The sequence below is a fragment of the Pelophylax lessonae genome (assembly GCF_965119305.1).
Source record: "Pelophylax lessonae genome assembly, chromosome: 6".
Lineage (NCBI taxonomy): Eukaryota > Metazoa > Chordata > Amphibia > Anura > Ranidae > Pelophylax > Pelophylax lessonae.
Window position 1 is genome coordinate 104,645,997 of NC_138773.1, and position 22,748 is coordinate 104,668,744.

General features: G+C 39.4%; 1 protein-coding gene across 1 annotated transcript in view; it reads right to left on the reverse strand.

The window, feature by feature from the left end:
• Positions 1 to 2,011: 2,011 nt before the first annotated feature.
• Positions 2,012 to 22,748, reverse strand: part of NPTX2 (neuronal pentraxin 2) — a 56,474-nt gene continuing 35,737 nt past the window's right edge. The window contains exons 4-5 of the mRNA XM_082262480.1: positions 6,289 to 6,468; positions 2,012 to 2,755 (exon numbers count right to left, since the gene is read on the reverse strand). Of these exons, the coding sequence (XP_082118606.1) occupies positions 2,528 to 2,755; positions 6,289 to 6,468 (408 nt within the window). The 3' untranslated portion in view covers positions 2,012 to 2,527. The remainder of the gene's footprint in view (positions 2,756 to 6,288; positions 6,469 to 22,748) is intronic.

The following is a 22,748-nucleotide window of genomic DNA, read 5'->3' on the forward strand; positions in this document are numbered from 1 at the left end:
AACAAGGCAACCCAAAAGCCTTGCATTCATCCAGTCTGGAAGGTGAATCATCTGCTTCCTCTAACATGTTTGACTGGTAGTAACTGTAGAATGAGCACATTGTCCTAGTCTATTCGACAAAATAATTATGCAGTTTGGAGTGAAACATTTGCAGTGTGGAAGTGCATTAGACACATTTTGGGAGACCCTGACCTAATCTATTATCTAACTGGGTTATATGGGTTTTTGCAATTGTTCATTTTGTTAGTAACTCTACTAAAGTTATCATTTACTCCTATTTTATATCAGCAATAGACTATTCATTAGCTTTGATCAATATAAGACTTAGATTGATCAATATAAATGAATACAGTGGTGCCCACTGAGCAGTTCTTTCAGCAAAAATAACTCTTTAAACACATGAAAGTCATCTTGTGAAAAGCACACTGCTATTGCAGGTCTTCTACAACTGTTTCCTGAATGTCTATCCCTGCTGATAGGCAACGGCCTACAAAAAAAAAAACAGCATGATTTAGAAGAGGGCAGCTTATACCACAAAGAAGGCCTGGTGACAAATTGGAAGTTTTCAAAAGACAACTCAGATAGGTAAGAAATCATCAGCCCAATAGAGAATTCCTTTAGAGGAATTAACCATGTTATATTAAACAATATTTTTTTAGAAATATTAATTATTTCATATATAATATTAAATAGCAGCACTGACAGAGAGAGATTTTTAATACAAATTTTTAGAAATGTGTTTACCCTTCATCTGTAAATAATTTATTTACACAATTTGGAGCATTTAAATGTTCATAAATATAAATATATCTTTTCTTTAATTTAAATAACAAAATGATTTGCATTGTTTGTATTACAGAACCTAAACGGGTAAAAACATGCTACAGTGAATATATCCAGAGGTGAGCCAGGTGGTTGGCATTTCTGTCAAGGAGGAGACTGTTAAAGCCACATTACCACCTATAAGGACATTGGAGGATATCTATAGTTTTAAATATTCTTTTAAAAACAAAGATATTACTGTTGAACGGAATATAATTAATTCCACAGCTTCAATACTGCTTAGTTTTAGGGACATGGGTATAGCGAGCAGATATGGACTGACAGTCTTGCAGTTCTGGCACTTGCCAGAAGGACTGTTGTTTGTGATATTATTAGTATTATATTATAGGCAGTTGTGAGCTGGTGAGCGTCCACACCTGACCACCAAATACTGTATTAGTTTAGTGTTGTTTACTTTGTTATAAGCAAGACTCTCTTTCTAATTGCTTCAAATTTGATCCCAATTTCCTTGTAAGAAGCAAGATTGTTACTCATTAGCTATTTCATTGGGTCGAAGTACCAGATCCAATCGAACACAATGGTGTTTTTTGCTATTACTATTATTAGTCAGAAATATATCAGGATCACAAAATGTTTAAGGCCATCTACAATAAAAACTGTGTTACCTTAAGGCTAAAACATCTTCACTGGTTAATGAAGTTACCAAATGTAACTGTTTTTCACTACTGAATGAATGACCTGTTATATTTTATGTTATTTTTTTATAGACTCAGCTATCTATAGATATCAGAGCTTTATAACAGTTATAAAAACTATATTGAGACTGAATTTTGTGATGTTGTGACTACTTCCCTTCTGATAATTTTGCATGGAACTGGGTACACATATCTTTACATGTCAAAATGCATCCACCTATAATATGAAATCTGAACTTAAAAGACCCCTGTTATATGTTTAAAGAATCAATATACTTATAATGAAAAAATATAACAATATGTAAAAGAGCTATTAATTGAATTGACACCTATATGTATAAAAACCCACACCTATAGAGAAAGTTAGATCTCTCAGAGTTCCATATCTGGAGGGAATGTCCCTCTTTTGGAACCAAAAGTATCTGCCCCTCATTGCGCCTTAGTTGTATCTCTTTTAGTATAAAGGAAAAGAAGAAATAAAAAAATCCCTTGTTGGTTTATACCAATCATTTTTGGGTATTCATTCCTTGTGGTCGGCGTAGCTGGGAGTGTCACATGGGAAGTCAGTTTGTGTTTGAAAATTTTGCTCCCTAATAAAGCACTTTTAGTTTACATTTTGGATAATCTCTTTAAATTTTGATATATTTATCCACAAATAATAATAAAACATCTATTATACAAAGCAGTTTATGAAAATGATATAATTATGTAATAAAATAAACATATTTGTTTAATGATCCCTTAACAATTTGTAGATAGATATATGGAGTCATCTGTAAATATTTATATCTCTGCTAGGATTTTAATGGCTTTCGAAGGCCACATGTGATTTACAAATGGCAAGGCTCCAGTTACCCTCTGGATGTAAGCACTAATAGCACAACCTCATGTGGCTTTTTATTTTAGCAATAAGATCCACTTTAGCTGCAACTAACTGTTTTTCATGGGTTTAAAAAAAATCATCTGAGCAAATAAGTGCATTGTAGGATAAGTAACCTCCTTAGAGATGGTCTCCAAAAAGGCGGGCACTTAAGTGTAATGTGTTTTGGCTATAAATCTATCAAACGCTCTTCACATGGCTCCAAGGGTAATTTTGTCGCTCCTCCAAAAACATCGACATTGTTATCGGCCCATGGGATGATGTTGCCAGGCATCTTGGTTGAGCAGTTGGCTATGTTGACTATGTCTTCTGTTTTTAGAACACGGTCCCAGATATTAAATTGGCTCAACTCTCCAACAAAGGCTTGTGTGGCATCAAACCTTCCTCCAACAGAATCCTTTACAGGAAAAAAAAAAAAAAACAATATTTGTATTTTCTTTGGTACCAATTTGTAACAATAATGTACTGTACTTTGAAGACTATAGTATATAATAATAATAACAATAATAATATTAATAATAATAATAATATGAATAAAGTACACATAGGTTTTATTGATATTGATCATTATTAACTATAACATTTAATACATTTTAATAGGAATATTATGTAAAAAAAATATTATAATATATAATTTATAATATCTAGTATTATATAATATATTACAAACATTAATATTATTATATTGCAGCAGGGGAATTCATGTATTTGTTACAACCAGAAGTGACTAATGTTTGAATTACCAGCAATGGCCATAGCTCTGTAGGAGAAAGAAGGTTGGAGACATGGGAGTTGGGACAGGTAAGTATTACTAATCTTATTTTCCAGGGCACTTCAAAAGGTCACTTTGAGGGCTACTACAAGAGATTGTATAAAGGTTTGTATATATTTTCATGGTCAGGACTAAAAAAATAATTTTTTTTTAATGTATAGTTTTTAGTTGGGTAAATGTGAAAATATTACATAATTAGTATTTTATTTGCAAGCCACTAGTTGCACAGAAGTAATAGTTTCTAGTCTTCTATCACTACATTTGTATAGTCATATTATCTAAACCCCAGCACTAGTGTCTCAACAATACACTCAAGTTAGGAGGGGGATGGAGGGCAGGCAGAGCTCTCCTCTCCAATACCCCCTCAGTACAGATCCCCCCCCCAATACCTGACAGTACAATGCTCTCCCTTCCTCCGCCCCATCACCCCTCCTCCAGTACAGAACTCTCTTGTGTGTAATATGCCAGGGGAGTATTGCCTTTTAGCATTAAGCTAAAACAAAACTTCTGCTTGCAGCTCCCCCCCCCCCCCAAGCCCCTTCTAATACTTACTACAGCCTGATCTCAATCTAGCGATGTGCACGAGGACAAAGGCTCTCTCTGCTCTCGGCTCTCTTCCTCCTTCTTGGCTCAGAGACAGCAGCAGGAACCATTGGCTTCTGCTGCTGTCAATCACTGCCAGTGGAGAGGGATCGGGGGTGGGGCCAAGCCACTCTCTGTGTGTCTATGGACACACAGAGCCAGCTCGAGAATGAGTTCATGAGTGCTCCCATAGCAAGCGGCCTGCTATATGGACACTCAGCAGGGGGGGAAGAAGCCTGGAGTGCCGGCAGGGAACCCAAGAAGAGCAGGGCTGCTCTGTAAAACCATTCCACAGAGCAGGTAAGTATAACATGTTTGCTATTAAAAAATAATAATGATGATAACCCTTTTTTTTTAGTTTTAGATAGAGTGGAGAGGGATTAGAACACCTGTTAGTATTGTTGTCTATGCCTCTGTTAGGGAGATTCATCCTCTATTTGCCCTGTTTACCGTTATCACCAAAAGTGAAAGTAAAAGAAAATCCCAAATTTTGGGTTGACACCAGGACAGTAATAGAGGGGAAATCTTCCAATGCAGACTCTAGTTCTGGTGACCCTGGTGACAACCAAGGATTCCCTCACTTTAAATGGACCTTCTCTTACTTCCTGTTTTGGCACAGGAAGTGAAGGGAAGGGAAATCTCCTCAATGGAACACAGATGGCAAAAACAAAACAAAAATAAAAACTGACAGGGTTAAAGCCCTCCCTTAGGCCTGATTTACACAGATGCAATTTCAGATGAAACTTGGGTCACACTAACTTGCATGACAATGGAAACAACACTGTTTACAATTGTACCTGTTCATATCAATGCAGTGCAGCTGCAATGCAATTTAGGAAAGGGTCCTGTGCTACTTTGGTGCGATTTACAGTGCGATTTTGCCCCAAAGAATATGCAAACCCCATCCAAATTGCAACCAAAGTTTCTGAAAATCGCATCTAAATTGCATTGCAGTAGCGCTAGGAATCAGTAACTCTAAGGGGAAATCAAAATAATGTAGTTATAATATTATAATAAGAGTATGACTCTCTAGTAAAGCATCCCGGTAACCTATCTAGTCCCCATACTATATATGGCAAATAACTGTGGCCCTGTAGTGATTCGCAGATACAAAATAATCAGTATGCATTGTAGTAGTTATAGTGCTTGCCCCTGTTTATATATACAATCTTGTTACCTTGTCATTATCATCGCCATTGTTTATAGGTGAGCTCGCACTTCCACAATTCATGGGTGGGACCCCTTGTGCTCTCTATGCTTGGTTGTACTCCCTCCAGTCGGGTTGCTGATGCAAACAACTCTTTTTTTAGTAAGTGTAGCCATGATTCATGGCATAGACTGCAATAGTTGTAATTAACTTATTTATATATGATTATTGATTGTATACTTTATCTTCATGTAGAAATATCGCCTTTTATTGAAAAAAAGCTCCTGAAGAAGCGCAGTCGGCGCAAAACATGTCCTGCTGAACCCCAACAACTGGATACAACACCCCACTGCTGGTCTCCCACAAACAGTCTATAATAGGAGTTTGTATCTGCAGGTCTTACACTTGCTGTAGTACATGGGTGTAATCATCCAACATTTGAGGTTGATGATCCATATTGATGTTGGGATATTAATATAGTAAATCCAATATATGTCTTGTTTTAAATAAAAAATTGTTTGTCCAAATTGTGATTGTAATAAAATGTATATTTTTTAGTTAAAATTACCCTTTTGTGAGGTTGTGTTGTGCCACTAAAGTCCATTTTCTCCATATCCTCCTATTCCATACATTGCAGTAGTGTGAACCGAGCCTCAATCAATCCAAAATGAAAAAAAAAAAAAAAAAAACTGGCTTCTATTTTTGGAGTTCTACTTTAAAGGAATTAGCAAACTAGTATGAATTTTGTTTTTACCTCATCACCATATAAATAATGTTCTGAGATGCTTTATTAAATATTTAAATGGATGTTTATCAAATGCATTTTCTGTGGGCAATTTTGAGGGAGTAGAAGAAAACAAAATAAAAACGATAACATGAATTTGTGCTGCTATCAAGAAAGAAAAGCATAATAAAACACATTTTCCTAAATGCCAAGCACTTTAGGTTTTTTAATGGGAGAAGCAGTTTGTGAGCTTTCTAGCCGGCTTGGGCCCCTTTTAGGGAAAGCAATGTTGGCATACTAAAATGAAAGTGCTCATAGTCCAGTAATAAATGTACTGTACTCATGGTTCTAAATGCTGTCGATCTGTTTATACTCTACGTGAGATACGTATAAAATGTTCTTATTCAATGGATTCTAAACAATGTCCCATGGCACTTTAGACCTCATAGGGACCACATTAGACACTGTTGCTGTAATTCTTCTACTTGATGCATGTAAGTTCACATTTTCTGTAAATCAAAGTGACGACTAAAAGTGCTTATTCTATTGACATATCTAGTTCAAAATAGAATCTTTTACAAAAGAAAAAAAAACATCATATTACCTTATTTAAAGTAATGTGACTGTTTTTTTGACATTTGCTTATTTACAATATGCTCCATAAGGAGAGTTGTAATGTAAAGGGTAATTATATTTTGTACCCACCTGCTCCTGGCCCAAAATAAGAATTCCATTTGGTTTAATTGGGTGCCAAGGGGCTAAGTTTTCCCCTGAGCCAAGCTTGACTCCATCCAGATATGCTTCCCACATTCCATCTCTAGTCGTCCATGTGATGCAAATATGATGCCATTTTCCATCCCCAATAGAGAATGGTAGCTGGGCCACCTGCACACAAAAAGAGAAAGAAAAATCATTGAAGTCTTTACGTAGATTACTTTTTTCCATTCAGGGCAAACTAATTTCCTCTACTTACTCCTGGGAGGAGTAATTTGAAGTGAAAATTGGTGTAAAGGGAAATTGAGATATTATAAAGAGCAACCAATCTGCTGTTTGTGTTCAGTTTCTAGCTCAGGGATTCCTGAATCTAAATGGTTACTATGGACTATACATCCAGGTTACTTTTACTCCTGGTATTATATTTGTGTTTTTCATATATTATAAATCTCATGCCATAGCCTAATTTAAAATATATAATCTTACTTGATAAGGCAGTGCAATCAGTAATAATACTGTGCAAAATGCAATAACTCAAGGCATTACTATATGCTAAATATTAATATTGGTTTTTGCAACGCATCACTGAGTAAGCTCAAAAGAGGTCCCACGGCCACATTCCATTTTAGGTATTCGTATTATTGTCTCTCTCTGGCTCCACTTATTCTGCCTAATTTTTTTTTTTTTTATCTTTTTCTTTGTTCAGGTAAATATGAAATATTTTAAGCTAATATGTTGTCTTTTACCTGGTCAGCAGGCAAAGCTCTAGTTTCCTTTTCATATGTGAAACAGTTTCACCCTCGTCTTTGCCAAAAAAAATCTGGTTTAGCTGAAAAGTGACCAACATTTTTAGACGGCTTAGTCCAAGGTTTCAATCAGACAAATAGGACCTTATAGCGGAGCTACACCCAAAAGGGGAAGTTCCGCTTTAAGGACTCATCCCGCACCACTCCTCTTGAAGAATTGGCAATTTTGAGGAGCAGGGGGGGCAGGTACTCACTCCCATTTCCACTCTGACTGCCTAGGCGATCGGAAGCGGAAGTTCTTCTCCCTGCTTGACCAATAATGATGCGCAATGCTCCCCCCCCCCCCCTGCTGCTGGGATTACATCTCTCCCTCACTCTTCAGACTTGGGGGGTTTTTGCCTGTCCCATGGGTTCCCTTTTTGTCTCCATTATACCCATTTGAGCACTGGCCTTTCTAACATAGTTGCTTACTGTGCTCTTTCACTACTCTGGGTCTGATTGCTTTTGATCCGATGTAAGCTGGGATAGTTGTCAAATGTTATGTTGATGTAATGGCATTGTTCCTCTGTTTATGTCTGTATTCCCATCTGCATTTCATGCTTTCTGTTATTGCTCATTTTATTAAATGTTTTATTAAAATGTTTTTAAAGAAAAAAAAAATGATGCGCAATGCTGCTCATGCATGAGCACTGGGCACCTGGCTGTGAAGCCGCAAGCTGTCACAGTTGAGTGCCCATAATGAAGATGCCATGCAGAGGAAAGAAGACAGCAGTTGAGACCGGCTGGAGTAGGCACACAGCTGGATCATAGGACAGGTGAGGGGATGTTTTTTAAAAGTCAGCAGCTACAGTTTTTGTACCTGCTGGCTTTTATTTTTTTAACAGGAGACTGGAAGTCCTTTGTCTGTTATGAAAGTTAACCCATAATGCTTTAGTGATCCTTTGTCATATATTAGCAAAGGCATATTTATTCTTGAACAAGGTGTAATCCTGATGTCCAAAAGATTGCTAGTTGTATTTATCTGACAACTACATGATGATTTGGAGCATACTCCCCAACAATTCAAACAGATGGTACATCTTGTCCACAATGCCACCCTTCCCCCAATGATCAAACTGTTGACATACCATTTAGCACTTTAATATACCATTGACATACCATTTAGGCACTCAATATATACTGCCTGGCCAAAAAAAAGTCAACTGAAATTAACTAAGCAGCTAACTAAACTAAACTAAAGTAACTATTGGATAGTTACTGCATGTGCCCGAAGAATGAGGTCAGCTGACTACCTGAATATACTGAATAACCAGGTTATTCCATCAATGGATTTTTTCTTCCCTGATGGCACGGGCATATTCCAAGATGACAATGCCAGGATTCATCGGACTCAAATTGTAAAAGAATCGTTCAGGGAGCATGAGGCATCATTTTCAAACATGGATTGGCCACCACAGAGTCCAGAACCTAACCCCATTGAGAATCTTGAGGATGTGCTGGAGAAGGCTTTGCGCAGTGGTCCAACTCTCCCATCATCAATACAAGATCTTGGTGAAAAATTAATGCAACACTGGGCGGAAATAAATCTTGTGATATTGCAGAAGCTTATCCAAACGATTCCACAGCGAATTTGTGTCGTAATCAAAGCCAACTAAATATTAGAGTGTGTGACCTTTTTTTAGCCAGGCAGTGTATGTTTCTGGTACAAAGCTAGGTGATGTTATTATAAAGGAAATAGATGCTTTAAAACTGCGTGAATTTTCTTAATGCATCACTTCCAAGAAGAGCAAATTTAATAAAAAATGTACATGTTGCAGATAAAAAAAGCCAGTGGGTAATTCAAAACTATAAAAACGCAATACATTAGTTTTGGTTAAATGGAATCCCCATGATTTGCACTACATTACCTGACCTATCTTTCAGTCATACATTCCGTAGTTGCACTTTTACACACACCATCACATGTGTCATAGTTAAACATTTCATAAAAAATTGAACTAATATTTACACACTAAAAAGATCAATGGTATAGCAGAAATTGTTGCTCCAAAATGCATGGAAGGGCATCCTTGTATGTACAGAAACCTTTATAAAAAATAATAAGACAGCCTACTACCATCCAGGCCGACCCACTTTAAATCAGTTCAGTATGCTGCTGAAAGCTAAACTCCTATGCTACATTGTAGAAAATACAAACAGGTTCAGTTCCCTAAGCTAATGGACATTTTTTTGCCAAAATAGCCATTATTTTCAGTAATAAGTGCTTGAAAAAAGTTATATGGCTATAAATACAATCATTATAACAAATAGCATGTATGTTATTGCTTAGTCAATTACAATTGGTATATTCCGCTATGTACAGAAAAGCAATTATACTGACTGAAGTAGAATTATACATAGAAGCCAAACTTTCTACTGTCAGTGACAGTTAATGAGCTGGCACACTGCTGTTTCTGTGGTCTTTTTAAATGTTTCATCTTTCCATCTCTAAGCATTGTGAACTGGATTTATTTATAAAGGAATAATAGCGTTGACTTCAATGCATAGGGATGGAATAACTGGCTTGCTGCCTCCTGCAGACCATTGTCCTTGGTTCCAGTATTCTGAGTGTCCAAAAAAATGAAAATTGTATATATTAATTTGCTGTCCTAAATACTACCTCAGCTGAGGATTCATAGGTTAGAGCAGATTACCACAGATCAGTGAGTTCTGGAGCTAGGATCCCTGTGCTGCATGCAGGCTAGGAACTATATGGTTTTAGTCCAAGATGAGGTGGGTATGCAGCACAATAAAAGATAACTAGGGTTAAAGTTTAGTTGAGAGGTCAGGATAGGATAGTGTTAGACTTAGACTCAAAGGGTGGTTAAAGTGGTTCTGAAGCCTCAATGTTTTTTACCTTAATGCATTCTTACCTGAGCCCGATCTGATCTAGCAATGTGCAAAAGAGCAGCAGATGTTGCCGCTATTTCTCTCCTCATTGGGCAGATTGATGGCAGTGGGAGCTTGTCAATCAATGCTGTGAGGAGGGTGGGGCCAAGTCGCCCAGTCTGTGTCAAAAAACAGACACATGCCCCTCTGCTGTGTCCTCTTGTCTACCTTTATTTTTGTGTTCAGTACCACGTGTGGTATCCACTTTCTACACTCCCCCATCTCTTTGACCTGGATAATAGCAACTAGCCTCGTGGCACCTCCATACAAAGGTTATTCGGTTATCTGGGTCTGCATTCAGCTCTCCACCCAAGAGGACATACATGTGCTGGACCCCTCGGTACTTATCCTGGTGCTCTGGGACTCTGGGGTGTTATCTTCCATCCCCCTGATGCTGGCCCTAAGTTGGATGCTGGTGGGATGGCAGGACTTCCCTAGATATGCTCGACGAGCTCCCATGTCAATCGCTAGTCATCGTACCTTCTACCATTGGGGTCCCTTGATAATCTATATATCTGACAGGGTCTCCGATGCAATCCTATTTTTACACCATTGCTCGATATTAGATATACTGTATCTGCTGTGAAAATGGACCACTGCTATCTTTTTGTGACTTTACTTTTTCCATTCATGACCACTGTTGCCTTACTGTATGCCTTCTTGTTTTACTGTTTTATTAAATAAATAAAGAATTAAAAAAAACAGACACATGGAGGCACTTGTCGAAAAGAAGGGGCTTGGAGTGCCAATGGTGACCCCCAGAAGAGGAGGATCGGGGCTGCTCGGTGCATAACCATTGCACAGAGCAGGTAAGCATAACATTTTTGTTATTTTATTTGAAAAAAAAAATGTGAAAGTTTAATGTTACTTTAAGTCTTTTAGGGAGAGTTTAAAATATAACTGATGGCAAAACCTTTTTTGTTTTATTTTAGAGTAGAGTATAGAGAGGGATTAGAACACCTCTCGGGTTTTTATTGCTGTCCGTGCCCCCACTAGGGAAATTCACCCTCTCTACTTGTACTGTTTACTGTTACCACTAAGTGTGAAAGTGAAAGAAAATCCCAAATTTTGGGTTATCACCAGAAAAGGAAAAGAGAGGAAATCTTCAAATGGAGACACTAGTGCTGGTGAACCTGGTGATAACCAGGGAATCCCCTAACTTCGGGAGGATCTCCACTTAGTTCCAGTTTTGACTATAAGTTAAGTGAAGAGAAATCTCCTCAATTTGAAACAGATGGAAAAAAAAAACTGAAAAGATTGACAGGTGTTATAACCCCCCCCCCCCCTTACACTATCCAAAAAAAAAAAAAAATTGCCTTTACTCTTTTCCCATGCTCGAGACTTAACTGAACACTTAAAGTGATCCCTTAAAACTTAAAGTAGAAGTAAAGTGTTAAAGAGACTCTGTCACTTCATTGTCTCTTTAAAGCTGAACCCCATGCCCACTTATGTCCTACAGTGTTGCAGAGCAATCTGATGCTTTCAGGTACAGTATGGGGGATCATAAGAACCCCTCCCATGATGCAGTGCTTAAGCCCGACCGGACAATCGCCAGTTACAAAACTGTAACATGAGGTTAGTGGTAAGATATCATCAACCTTGTGTACAATTTGAGACCTAGTGACATAAAGCTTAGAAAGTGTTAGAACCAGGGGCGTACCTAGAGCATTTGGCACCCGGGGCGCATCCTATATCTGGCACCCCCCCCCCCCCAGGCGACAAACTGCCCATTGACGTGTCACGTGTAAAATGTATGGAGACCCCCTTTTACATTACACAGCTCCCCCCCTGGACCCCTTTACATTACACAGCCCCCGTTCCCCTGTACCCCTTTACATTACACAGCCCCCGTTCCCCTGGACCCCTTTACATTACACAGCCCCCGTACCCCTGGACCCCTTTACATTACACAGCCCCCTTACCCCTGGACCCCTTTACATTACACAGCCCCCGTACCCCTGGACCCCTTTACATTACACAGCCCCCTTGCCCCTGGACCCCTTTACATTACACAGCCCCCCATTGGAACCATTTACATTACACAGCTCCCACCCCCCCCCCCCCATGGAACCCTTTACATTACACAGCCCCCCAATAGAACCCATTACATTACACAGCCCCATCCTCCATACAACCCTTTACATTACACAGCCCCCCCAATATAACCCCTTTACAATACAAAGCCCCCACCAATAGAAACCCTCTACAATAAATCCCCCCATAGAACCCCTATACAATACAAAGCCCCCCATAGAACCCCTATACAATACAAAGCCACCCCCCCCCAAAAAAAACAACCCCTTTACAATACAAAGCCCCCCCCCAAAGAACCCCTTTACAATACAAAGCCCCCCCCCAAAGAACCCCTTTACAATACAAAGCCACCCTCCCCAGAAGAACCCCTTTACAATACAAAGCCACCCCCAAAGAACCCCTTTACAATACAAAGCCCCCCCCTCAAAATAACCCCTTTACAATACAAAGCCCCCCCTCCAAAGAACCCCTTTACAATACAAAGCCACCCCCCCTCCAAAGAACCCCTTTACAATACAAAGCCACGCCCCCAAAGAACCCCTTTACAATACAAAGCCCCCCCCCCCTGCAAAGAACCCCTTTACAATACAAAGCCCCCCCTCCAAAGAACCCTTTTACAATACAAAGCCACCCCCACAAAGAACCCCTTTACAATACAAAGCCCCCCCCCTGCAAAGAACCCCTTTAAAATACAAAGCCCCCCCTCCAAAGAACCCCTTTACAATACAAAGCCACCCCCCCCCTCAAAATAACCCCTTTACAATACAAAGCCCCCCCCCTCCAAAGAACTTCTTTACAATACAACCCCCGCCCCCTCAAAATAACCCCTTTACAATACAAAGCCCCCCCCCAAAGAACCCCTTTACAATACAAAGCCACCCTCCCCAGAAGAACCCCTTTACAATACAAAGCCACCCTCCCCAGAAGAACCCCTTTACAATACAAAGCCACCCCCAAAGAACCCCTTTACAATACAAAGCCCCCCTCAAAATAACCCCTTTACAATACAAAGCCCCCCTCCAAAGAACCCCTTTACAATACAAAGCCACCCCCCCTCCAAAGAACCCCTTTACAATACAAAGCCACCCCCCCAAAGAACCCCTTTACAATACAAAGCCCCCTCTCCAAAGAACCCTTTTACAATACAAAGCCACCCCCACAAAGAACCCCTTTACAATACAAAGCCCCCCCATGCAAAGAACCCCTTTAAAATACAAAGCCCCCCCTCCAAAGAACCCCTTTACAATACAAAGCCACCCCCCCTCAAAAGAACCCCTTTACAATACAAAGCCCCCCCCCTCCAAAGAACTTCTTTACAATACAACCCCCGCCCCCTCAAAATAACCCCTTTACAATAAAACCCCCCCCCCTCCACAGTACCCCTTTACAATACAACATTCGCCCCCACCTTTTTAGGAGGAGAGCGGAGGAGGAGGAACTGTTTAAAGCAGAGGATGTGAGAGAGACTCACTGTCACTCCCGAGCCCTGAATACACAGCGGTCAGAGCCTCGCGGGAACTGCAGAAGTTACTATGCTGGTTAATGAGCAGGTGATTGGTTGATAGGCGGTCCTAGCAACCAATCTCCTTCTCATAAACCAGCATAGTAACTTCTGCAGTTCCCGCGAGGCGCCGACCGCTGTGTATTCAGGGCTCGGGAGTGACAGTGAGTCTCTCTCACATCCTCTGCTTTAAACAGTTCCTCCTCCTCCGCGGCGGAAGCAGTCTGGCGGCCGGCCCCGGGTGTCACCCTGATCTTCCCTGACACCCCCCTAATGTGTGGCACCCGGGGCGGACCGCCCCCCCGCCCCCCCTATTGGTACGCCACTGGTTAGAACTGTGGAGATATGTCGTAGGGGGAAGCACTTCTAAAGTGAATATAACTACTTGCCCACTGGGCACTTTTACCCCCTTCCTGCCCAGGCCAATTTTTAGCTTTCAGTGCTGTCACACTTTGAATGACAATTGTATGGTCATGCAACACTGTACCCAAATGAATTTTTTTCACACAAATAGAGCTTTCTATTGGTGATATTTATTCACTGCTGGGTTTTTTACTTTTTTGCTAAAAAAACAAAAATTACCGAACATTTTGAAAAAAAAAAGTTTTTCTTAGTTTCTGTAAATTTTGTAAATAAGTAATTTTACTCCTTCACTGATGTGCGCTGATGAGGCAGCACTGATGGGCATTGATTGGCTTCACTGATGGGCACTGAAGAGGTGGTTGTTATGGGCACTGATGAGGCGACACTGAAGGGCCCTGATTAGGTTGCACTGATGAGGAGGCACTAATATGCCTCACTGATGGGCACTGATAGGTGACACTGGTGGGCAATGATATGTAGCACAGATAGGTAGCACTGATGGGCACTGATGAACAGCACTGATGGGTCTGTACTGTAATCAGGGCACTGATAATCAGTGCCCTGATTACCTGTACAGGTCTCCCCAATCACTCTGTCAGTGTTAGCCAGAGTAGAGCCGATACACGGCACTTCCTTTTTATAAAGCTCAGAATGGTTTACAAGTGCTGCCAGTTGTGGGAATACATTAGAAAAGATTGAATATACAGCAGCTTGTGAGATCTGTATATGCTTCTGGCAAGCTGTGAAAACACAGACCATCTGAATGGTACAGCAGGTCTCCTAGCAACATTACTACTACACACCATGGGAATATATGTTTACAGGTTTAATAAGCAATCAGGAAAACACCACATAGCAAGTTAACTACACAGATCAACATTTGTGCTGTGCAAATAAATTCTTCTAACATGATATTTTTTTACACACAGTAGCACATGCAATGTTAACCTACTTATCGCAATAATTAAAACCATTTGCTGCTACAGTAAAGAAAACTTCTTCTTCATAGGCGTGCGCAGCCTATGGCATTAGGGTGTGCACCTCAAACCAAAGCTCAAACACATGTGCGTGGGTCTATATATATATATATATATATATATATATATATGTATATATACACACACTTTTATAAATATATGTAAACAAACATTTTAAGTGGTATTAAAACATTTTTAATTAAATAAACAATTATCAATGTATACCATAGATCCCCTTTAGAGCAGGGTCCCCATAGATCCCCCTTTAGAACAGGGTCCCCAAAGATCCCCCTTTAGAGCAGGGTCCCCAAAGATCCCCCTTTAGAGCAGGGCCCCCCATAGAACCTCCTTTAGAGAAGAGTCCCCATAGATCACCTTTTAGAGCAGGGTCCCTATAGATCCCCCTTTAGAGAATGGTCCCCATATAATCTATGAGGACACTTCTCTAAAATGGGGAATCTATGGGGAATCTATGGAGACCCTGCTCTAAAGGGGGATCTATGGGGACCCTGGCCTGCTCTAAAGGGGATCTATGGGGACCCTGGCCTGCTCCAAAGGGGATCTATGGGGATCCTGCTCTAAAGGGGGATCTATGGCATAGATCCCCTTTAGAGCAGGGTCCCCATAGATCCCCCTTTAGAGCAGGCCAGGGTGAGGTGAGGTCTCATCCCCCATATAGATCTCCCCCCTTACAGCAGGCCAGGGTGAGGTGAGGTCTCGTCCCCCATATAGATCTCCCCTCCCCCCTTACAGTAGGCCAGGATGAGGGGGATCTATATGGGGGACCCGGACCTCACCTCACCCTGGCCTGCTGTAAGGGGGGGAGATCTATATGGGGGACGGGACCTCACCCTGGCCTGCTGTAAGGGGGGGATCATTTTTAGGGGATCTGAGTCAGTCCAGGCTGAGAAAGAACAGTATTTTTTCCCCAAAGATCAAACTTTTTCACCGCACCATCAAGTAGTGACATTCAGATCAGTTTTTCCTTTGTGCATCCTTCCCTGCTGGTCTGTACCTAACCCTAGGCCCCATAGCATTTTCCTGGGCTTCTATGGCTACGGTAAAGCCCTAGCTAGTTACGCTAAAGGGCAAAATAAAAATGGGAGATAAGAAACTATAACCAATAAACCAATTTAGCCTCTCTCATATCAGATGTTGGGGTTCTTTAAAGACTATCCTAAGTGGATATATACTGTATATACAGCTGGTAAAATAAGTATTGAACAAGTCACCATTCTTCTAGGTATTCATATTTCTAAAGGTGCTATTGACATGAAAGGTAAAAACCCATGTAATCCAAACATACAAAGAAACCAAAACAAAAAGGTTCAGAAATTAAGTTATGTGTAATAAATGGAATGACACAGGGAAAAATTATGGAACACACTAAAAGGAATTTATCTAATACTTCATACAAAATCATTTGGTAGTAATGACAGCTTGAAGACGCCTCCTGTATGGAGAAAGTAGTTACATGGATTGCTCAAATGTGATTTTGTTCCATTCTTCCACACAAACAGTCTTCAAATCTTGAAAGTTACGTGGGCCTCTTCAATGAACTCTGATTTTTAGTTCTTTCCATAGATTTTCTATTGGATTCAAGTCAGGCGATTGGTTGGGCCATTCAAGCAGCTTTATTTTCTTTCTTTGAAACCAATTGAGAGTTTCCTTGGCTTTGTGTTTGGGATCATTGTCTTGCTGAAATGTCCACCCTTGTTTCATCTTTATCATCCTGGTAGATGGCAGCAGATTTTTATAAAGAAGTCTTGGTACATTTTTCCATTCATCCTTTCTTCAAAGATATGAAGTTTGCCAGTACCGTATGCTGAAAAACAGCCCCGCACCATGATGTTCCCACCTAGAAACATCACTGTTGGTATGATATTTTTGGGGTGATGTGCAGTGCCATTTAAACCTCCAAAAACATGATGTGTATTATGGCATCCAAAGAGTTCAATTTTGGTCTCATCCGACCAGACTATATTCTCCCAGTATTTCACAGGCTTATCATGTTGTGTATCAAACTTTAAACGGGCTTCAACATGCATTTTCTTCAGCAATGGAATCTTGCGTAGTGAGGGTGCATACAGGCCATGGCGGTTGAGTGCATTACGTTTTGTTTTCTTTGAAACAATTGTACCTGCTAATTCCCGGTCTTTCTGAAGCTCTCTACAAGTAGTCCTTGGCTCTTGGACAACTCTTCTGATAATTATTTTTACTCCTCTGTCAGAAATCTTTTGAGGAGCACCTGGCTGTGGCTGGTTTATGGTGAAATTATGTTCTTTCCACTTCTGGATTATGGCTCTAACAGTGCTCACTGGAACATTCAGAAGTTTAGAAATCCTTCTGTAACCAATGCCATCAGTATGCTTTGCAACAATAATGTTGCAAAGGTCTTGAGAGAGCTCTTCTAATTACTGATAGATTTCAGATTTTCATATTTACCTAGAAAAATGGTGACTTGTTCAACACTTATTTTACCCACTGTTTATGTGTGTGTGTATATATATATATATATATATATATATATATATATTGTATATATATATATATAGAGAGAGTTGCATGTTTCAGTTAGTAGTAGAACATTTACCTTCGATTAATGCAGAAAATCTGAAACAATCCCGAAAATGCTTCTGAAAGACACATATTTATCCACTGGACTGCAAGTGAGGAGGATCTTTCCCAATTTCACCTGAACTTCAACAACCTCTACCCCATAATAAAACTTAAAGTGGCTGAAAACCCTCACATATATACCCAGTGGGATGACTGGCCTCTAGTGATACACAGAGATGAAACAAATACTACATCAGTTGTACATGGGTGGCACAGTGGTGTAGTGGTTAGCACTTTCACTTAATTTTGCAGGATGCAATAAAGATGCCTTTAGGCCTTCTTGATTGCCCTACTGTATGAATTAAGTAGCTTTCCTAAAGAAATTAATTTGATGGGACAGCAAAAGTCCTTTCAGTATCTCCAATGGTATGTACTTAGATTTTTTTTCTCATATGAATATGTTGCTTATTTGACAAAAGGAATTCAAACCCAAGTGTTTCCACCTGTCACCTGAATGCTAAAACTAGCTAGTATGGATGGGCATTTTTAGGGCAGTTACAGATTCACAACAATCTCCATTAAAAACACAATTTATATTCAAAACATACCATAAAAAAACATTAAAAGCCATACATTGAGCTGCAATGAACCAAAAAGTGCCATCAAGACTAGTTATGTGTATTATTTAACAAAAATGTATTTTAACTGCAACATGGTGAAGGGCTATCAGTTATGCATTTTTGCAGGCAGGTATGTTTCCTCCATTATTATTTCCTCAACTATTTTCCTTACATAAACTATAACAACCTGAGGTTACAGTATTTTATTTACATTTATGTTTTTAATGGCATATTTTATATCTGTTATATCTTTTTTGTATATAAAATCTTTGTTTTTGAATAAGCATTTATTTTGGGTGCATCCATGACATGGGATTCACAAAGTATTAGGCCCTGTTAACATCTGAGTGTTTTTCAGCTCGTAAAATGCTCATCTCTGAAGTTCCAAATGGCCCAACAAGCAAAAGTCAATTCATTTCAATGGCCCCTGTTCACATTTGTTGCCTGAAGCAAAATGCCTGAAGCTCAAAAAAGTACATGAGCTTCTTTTTTTGGCAGATTACAAGCGTTTTTGGTCAGATGTCAGTGCCTGCCTTCAAACACCTGCAAGATGCGTCTAAATAAACGCCCGAAGAAACACCTGAAATATGCCTAAAATAAAGCCTGAAAATTTTTTTTAGCCTTTTTTCAGGCATTGTTTGCAGGTGTTTGGAGGTAGGCATTGGCATCTGATCAAAAATGCTTGTAATCTGCCAAAAAAGAAGCTCATGTACTTTTTTGAGCTTCAGGCAAAAAAGTACATGAAGACAAAAGGCCCATATGAGAACAGGGGTCATTGGAATTTTGTTTGTTGGGCATTCTGGAACTTCAAAGATGGAAATTTTACGAGCTGAAAAACGATCAGCTGTGAACAGGGCCTCATTGGTTTTCTAAGGAGAGGGTACAGTACAAGTCCCTTGGTCTTATCTGATTAGAGACAGCTGAAAGGGGGCGGAGTCACATCTCTTAGTCAGTTGTGTATCTAAATTTAAGTTTGAGCTATTGAGATAAACAGGTGTTATAGATTCAATTAATAATTAGCTTAGAAAAAAAAAATCTAATTGAGGTGGTAGACCACAATAAGAGAAGATATTATGTAAGGGGAGATATTGGCTTGGGGTGGGAGGGCTGGGCTGTAATATGGAAGTTTATTTATTCCCTTTTTTTATGATTGTTGTATGTTAAATAAAATGAGACTTAATAAAATAAAAAATATTGAAAAAAAAATTGTATTTTTATTTGCTTTAATATACAATATTATTTTATGTTTTGATCATGATAAGTAACGTAACAAAATGTACTATATTAAAAGGTAGAAAATCCGCGCTTAGGATAATTTTAGATTTCTAGTGTTTGATATTGGCTGCAGCCTACCTTTATACTATATTCCTAAGAATATAGTGAGAATAAAGGAAAAGAAGAGGGAAGGTGTATGGCGCTGCCAAAAGGTGCTGATGGTTCTGTATGTCCAAAATAGGTGCTAAAGGTATATACGATATAAATCACCACTATGAATAATAATTAAAGTGTTAAGTGCATCATATGTGTATCTCTAATAAATATGTGTAATACTGTAGGATATTCCACTCTGTGGCTGATGAATATTGTGCTATGAGGAAAGGTTGATACAAAATGGGTGTGAATTGGTGTAGATACAGTTTGATAAGAAAATTAAAAATAAATAAAGTGTATGAAATATAAAAAATATAAAAAACAGTGGGATCCACTTAAATCTATAGCCTTATAATCGTAAAATACAAAGCATCAAGTATGGCATAAATAAGGTGCACAGTAGGTATATAAATATTGTGGCAGCAATGGTACAAGAATAAATAAGTCCGTAACACCTAAAACAGACAGATAGTCCCACAATGCTAAAAAAACTTTTCCTAAAATACAGGGCAAAGGGTGACTGTCTCTGCTGCGCTCTCTCACTGCGAGCATTACTCCCTCTGCCAAGCGAAAGACCAGCGCCACCTATATGCACAGCTTCATACTGCAGCATACAGAAATGGTCACTGATCACCTCACTCCGGAGCTCAAACTTCTGCTGCTCACCCCGCGCTGCAAGTACTGGCACCTCCGCCCCGAGCACTGGCCCTACAGCGACCCCTACTGGGCGATCTACTGGCCTGGCGGACAAGCGCTGGCCAGGTATACCTGTGGACCCTAATTCCAAGGAGCCGGGTTTACAAGATTCGGGCAGATAATTGGACCACCCAACCACTTTGATGGTCAGTGGAGGAGACCCAGGATTATAGATTCAAGGCCTGACACCCCTGTAGGGGTATATAGCTCTGGTGAGTGCGGTCCAAGGGGTGCGGGGAGCACTGAATGGTCATCATATACCTGAGCACCTTCAATATTTATCATCAGAGCACCTGCACTCAAGTCACCCTTTGCCCTGTATTTTAGGAAAAGTTTTTTTAGCATTGTGGGACTATCTGTCTGTTTTAGGTGTTACGGACTTATTTATTCTTGTACCATTGCTGCCACAATATTTATATACCTACTGTGCACCTTATTTATGCCATACTTGATGCTTTGTATTTTACGATTATAAGGCTATAGATTTAAGTGGATCCCACTGTTTTTTATATTTTTTATATTTCATACACTTTATGTATTTTTAATTTTCTTATCAAACTGTATCTACACCAATTCACACCCATTTTGTATCAACCTTTCCTCATAGCACAATATTCATCAGCCACAGAGTGGAATATCCTACAGTATTACACATATTTATTAGAGATACACATATGATGCACTTGACACTTTAATTATTATTCATAGTGGTGATTTATATCGTATATACCTTTAGCACCTATTTTGGACATACAAAATGTACTATATGTTCCCTTTACAAAGGAGGAAATAGTGTAAGGTGCCCTTGGTTAAAACATAGCTTGTAGAAGGCAAATTGATGACATTTTCAGATCAATCTATTCCTGCCAAATATTATGGATTCTTTCCATCTGTCTAAATGAATCATCACTTTTTAATTAGTAATTCTGTATTTGTTATCATAATTTATGGAACATAAGCCTGCAAAGAGGTGTTTGATGCGAACATAGTTCTGCAAATCTATCAAAAATAATCCTTTCGCAAAACTGTGGTTTGTAGAAGGTCTCTGCTGCAGCTGAGGCAGTTCTAAGATACGAGAGAAACATTTGCCCTGGGCTCAGGCAAAAACGCCAAGATGTAAACTTGTTAGTATTATAGCCTGGATAGCTGATGTTCTGAAACAGCTTGTATCCAAGACCCCACAGCTCCAAAAAAGACAAGACATGTCTTATTTCAAAGACATTACCGGTATTCTCTTTTATATTTTTTCCTTCTTGATACAGAAATGATATGTAAGTCTACAGAAAACCAAAAAGTTACACAAAATTCCAAAACATTCCTGATCCCTAACTTAAGTATTTTCCTGCATCAAATTCTACAAATAAAAAAAAAAAAAAAACCATAATAAACATGATTTGTCAATAAAGCACAACCCAAAGACAAACCTTTTTTTTTTTTACTTTTGTAAAATCAGTCTGTATATGCAGTAAAGCAGGCTTGTTATACTCACTGTGGAACCTAAGAGATTAATCCTCCACATTGTGTAAAAAGACTGTTTGATCCTGTCTGCTCTGATCTTCCCCTTCTTCCACTGTCCCCAATCTATCTCCTGATAACACAGAGCCTTTGGAGTCACTCTGCACATGCTCAGTTTGGTGTAAATTACTAGAGTTTTTTGCTTTGGAGGGTGCATGTGATCAGCACAGGGCCAATCAGCACTGTCCAGACAGAGGGTCAGGGGTTACTGTGGAATCTAAGGGGTTTATTCTCTGCATTGTGTAAAAAGGCTGTTTGATCCTGCCTTCTCTGATGCTCCCCATCTTCCACAGTCTCCAATCCATCTCCTGATAGAACAGAGCCTTAGGGACAAGCTGCACATGCTCAACATGCTCAGTTTGGTGTGTATTGTTAGAGAGTTTTTTCTTTGGAGGGTGCATGTGATCAGCACAGGGCTAATCAGCACTGTCCAGACAGAGGGTCAGGGGTCCTGCAGCCTCATAGGACAGTCAGAGTAAAAAAAAAAAAAAAAAAAAACTCCCCCACAAGCTTTAACCAGACACTAGTAGATGTTGCAAGACTGTTATATACTGCTGATGAGAAAAGGTATTTAGCAGTTTATATTTACTAAAATAATTGCATTTCCATGTTCCTTGTACTGTAGTAGAACAGATATAGTGAATGCAAGGTCCTGAGTTTAGTAACACTTTAAATAACAAATTAAAGTCGAACTGCAAACACTTTTTAAGCAGTTACAGCAACATTTTTTTTTCCTTTTGGGTTAAAAGTTTAACATAAATGAATAAAAGAAAAAAAAAATGAATAAAAGCTGACCACTGCAGTACCTCAGTGTTAAATGGTTTGTCTCAACCCTCCAATTGCCATGTTTTCTGGACAGTTTAGTCTGTTAAAGGACCAAATGATAGGCAAACAAAAGTCCAAATCGCATAGGGAATTTCCTAACAGGTGAAAGAATGTGTAGCATAGCCTATTTTCAAAAAGATCTTATAGAGGATCTTCACCCTGTAAACAAAAATTTGAAAGTCAGCAGCTACAAATACTGTAGCTACTGACATTTAAAAAAAACAGACAATCACCTGTGCCAGGATCCAGCAATGTTTTCACCCAACTGGGCTCTTTGCCAGTCTTTGGGTCCAAGTCATGGCACCTTAACTGTTGG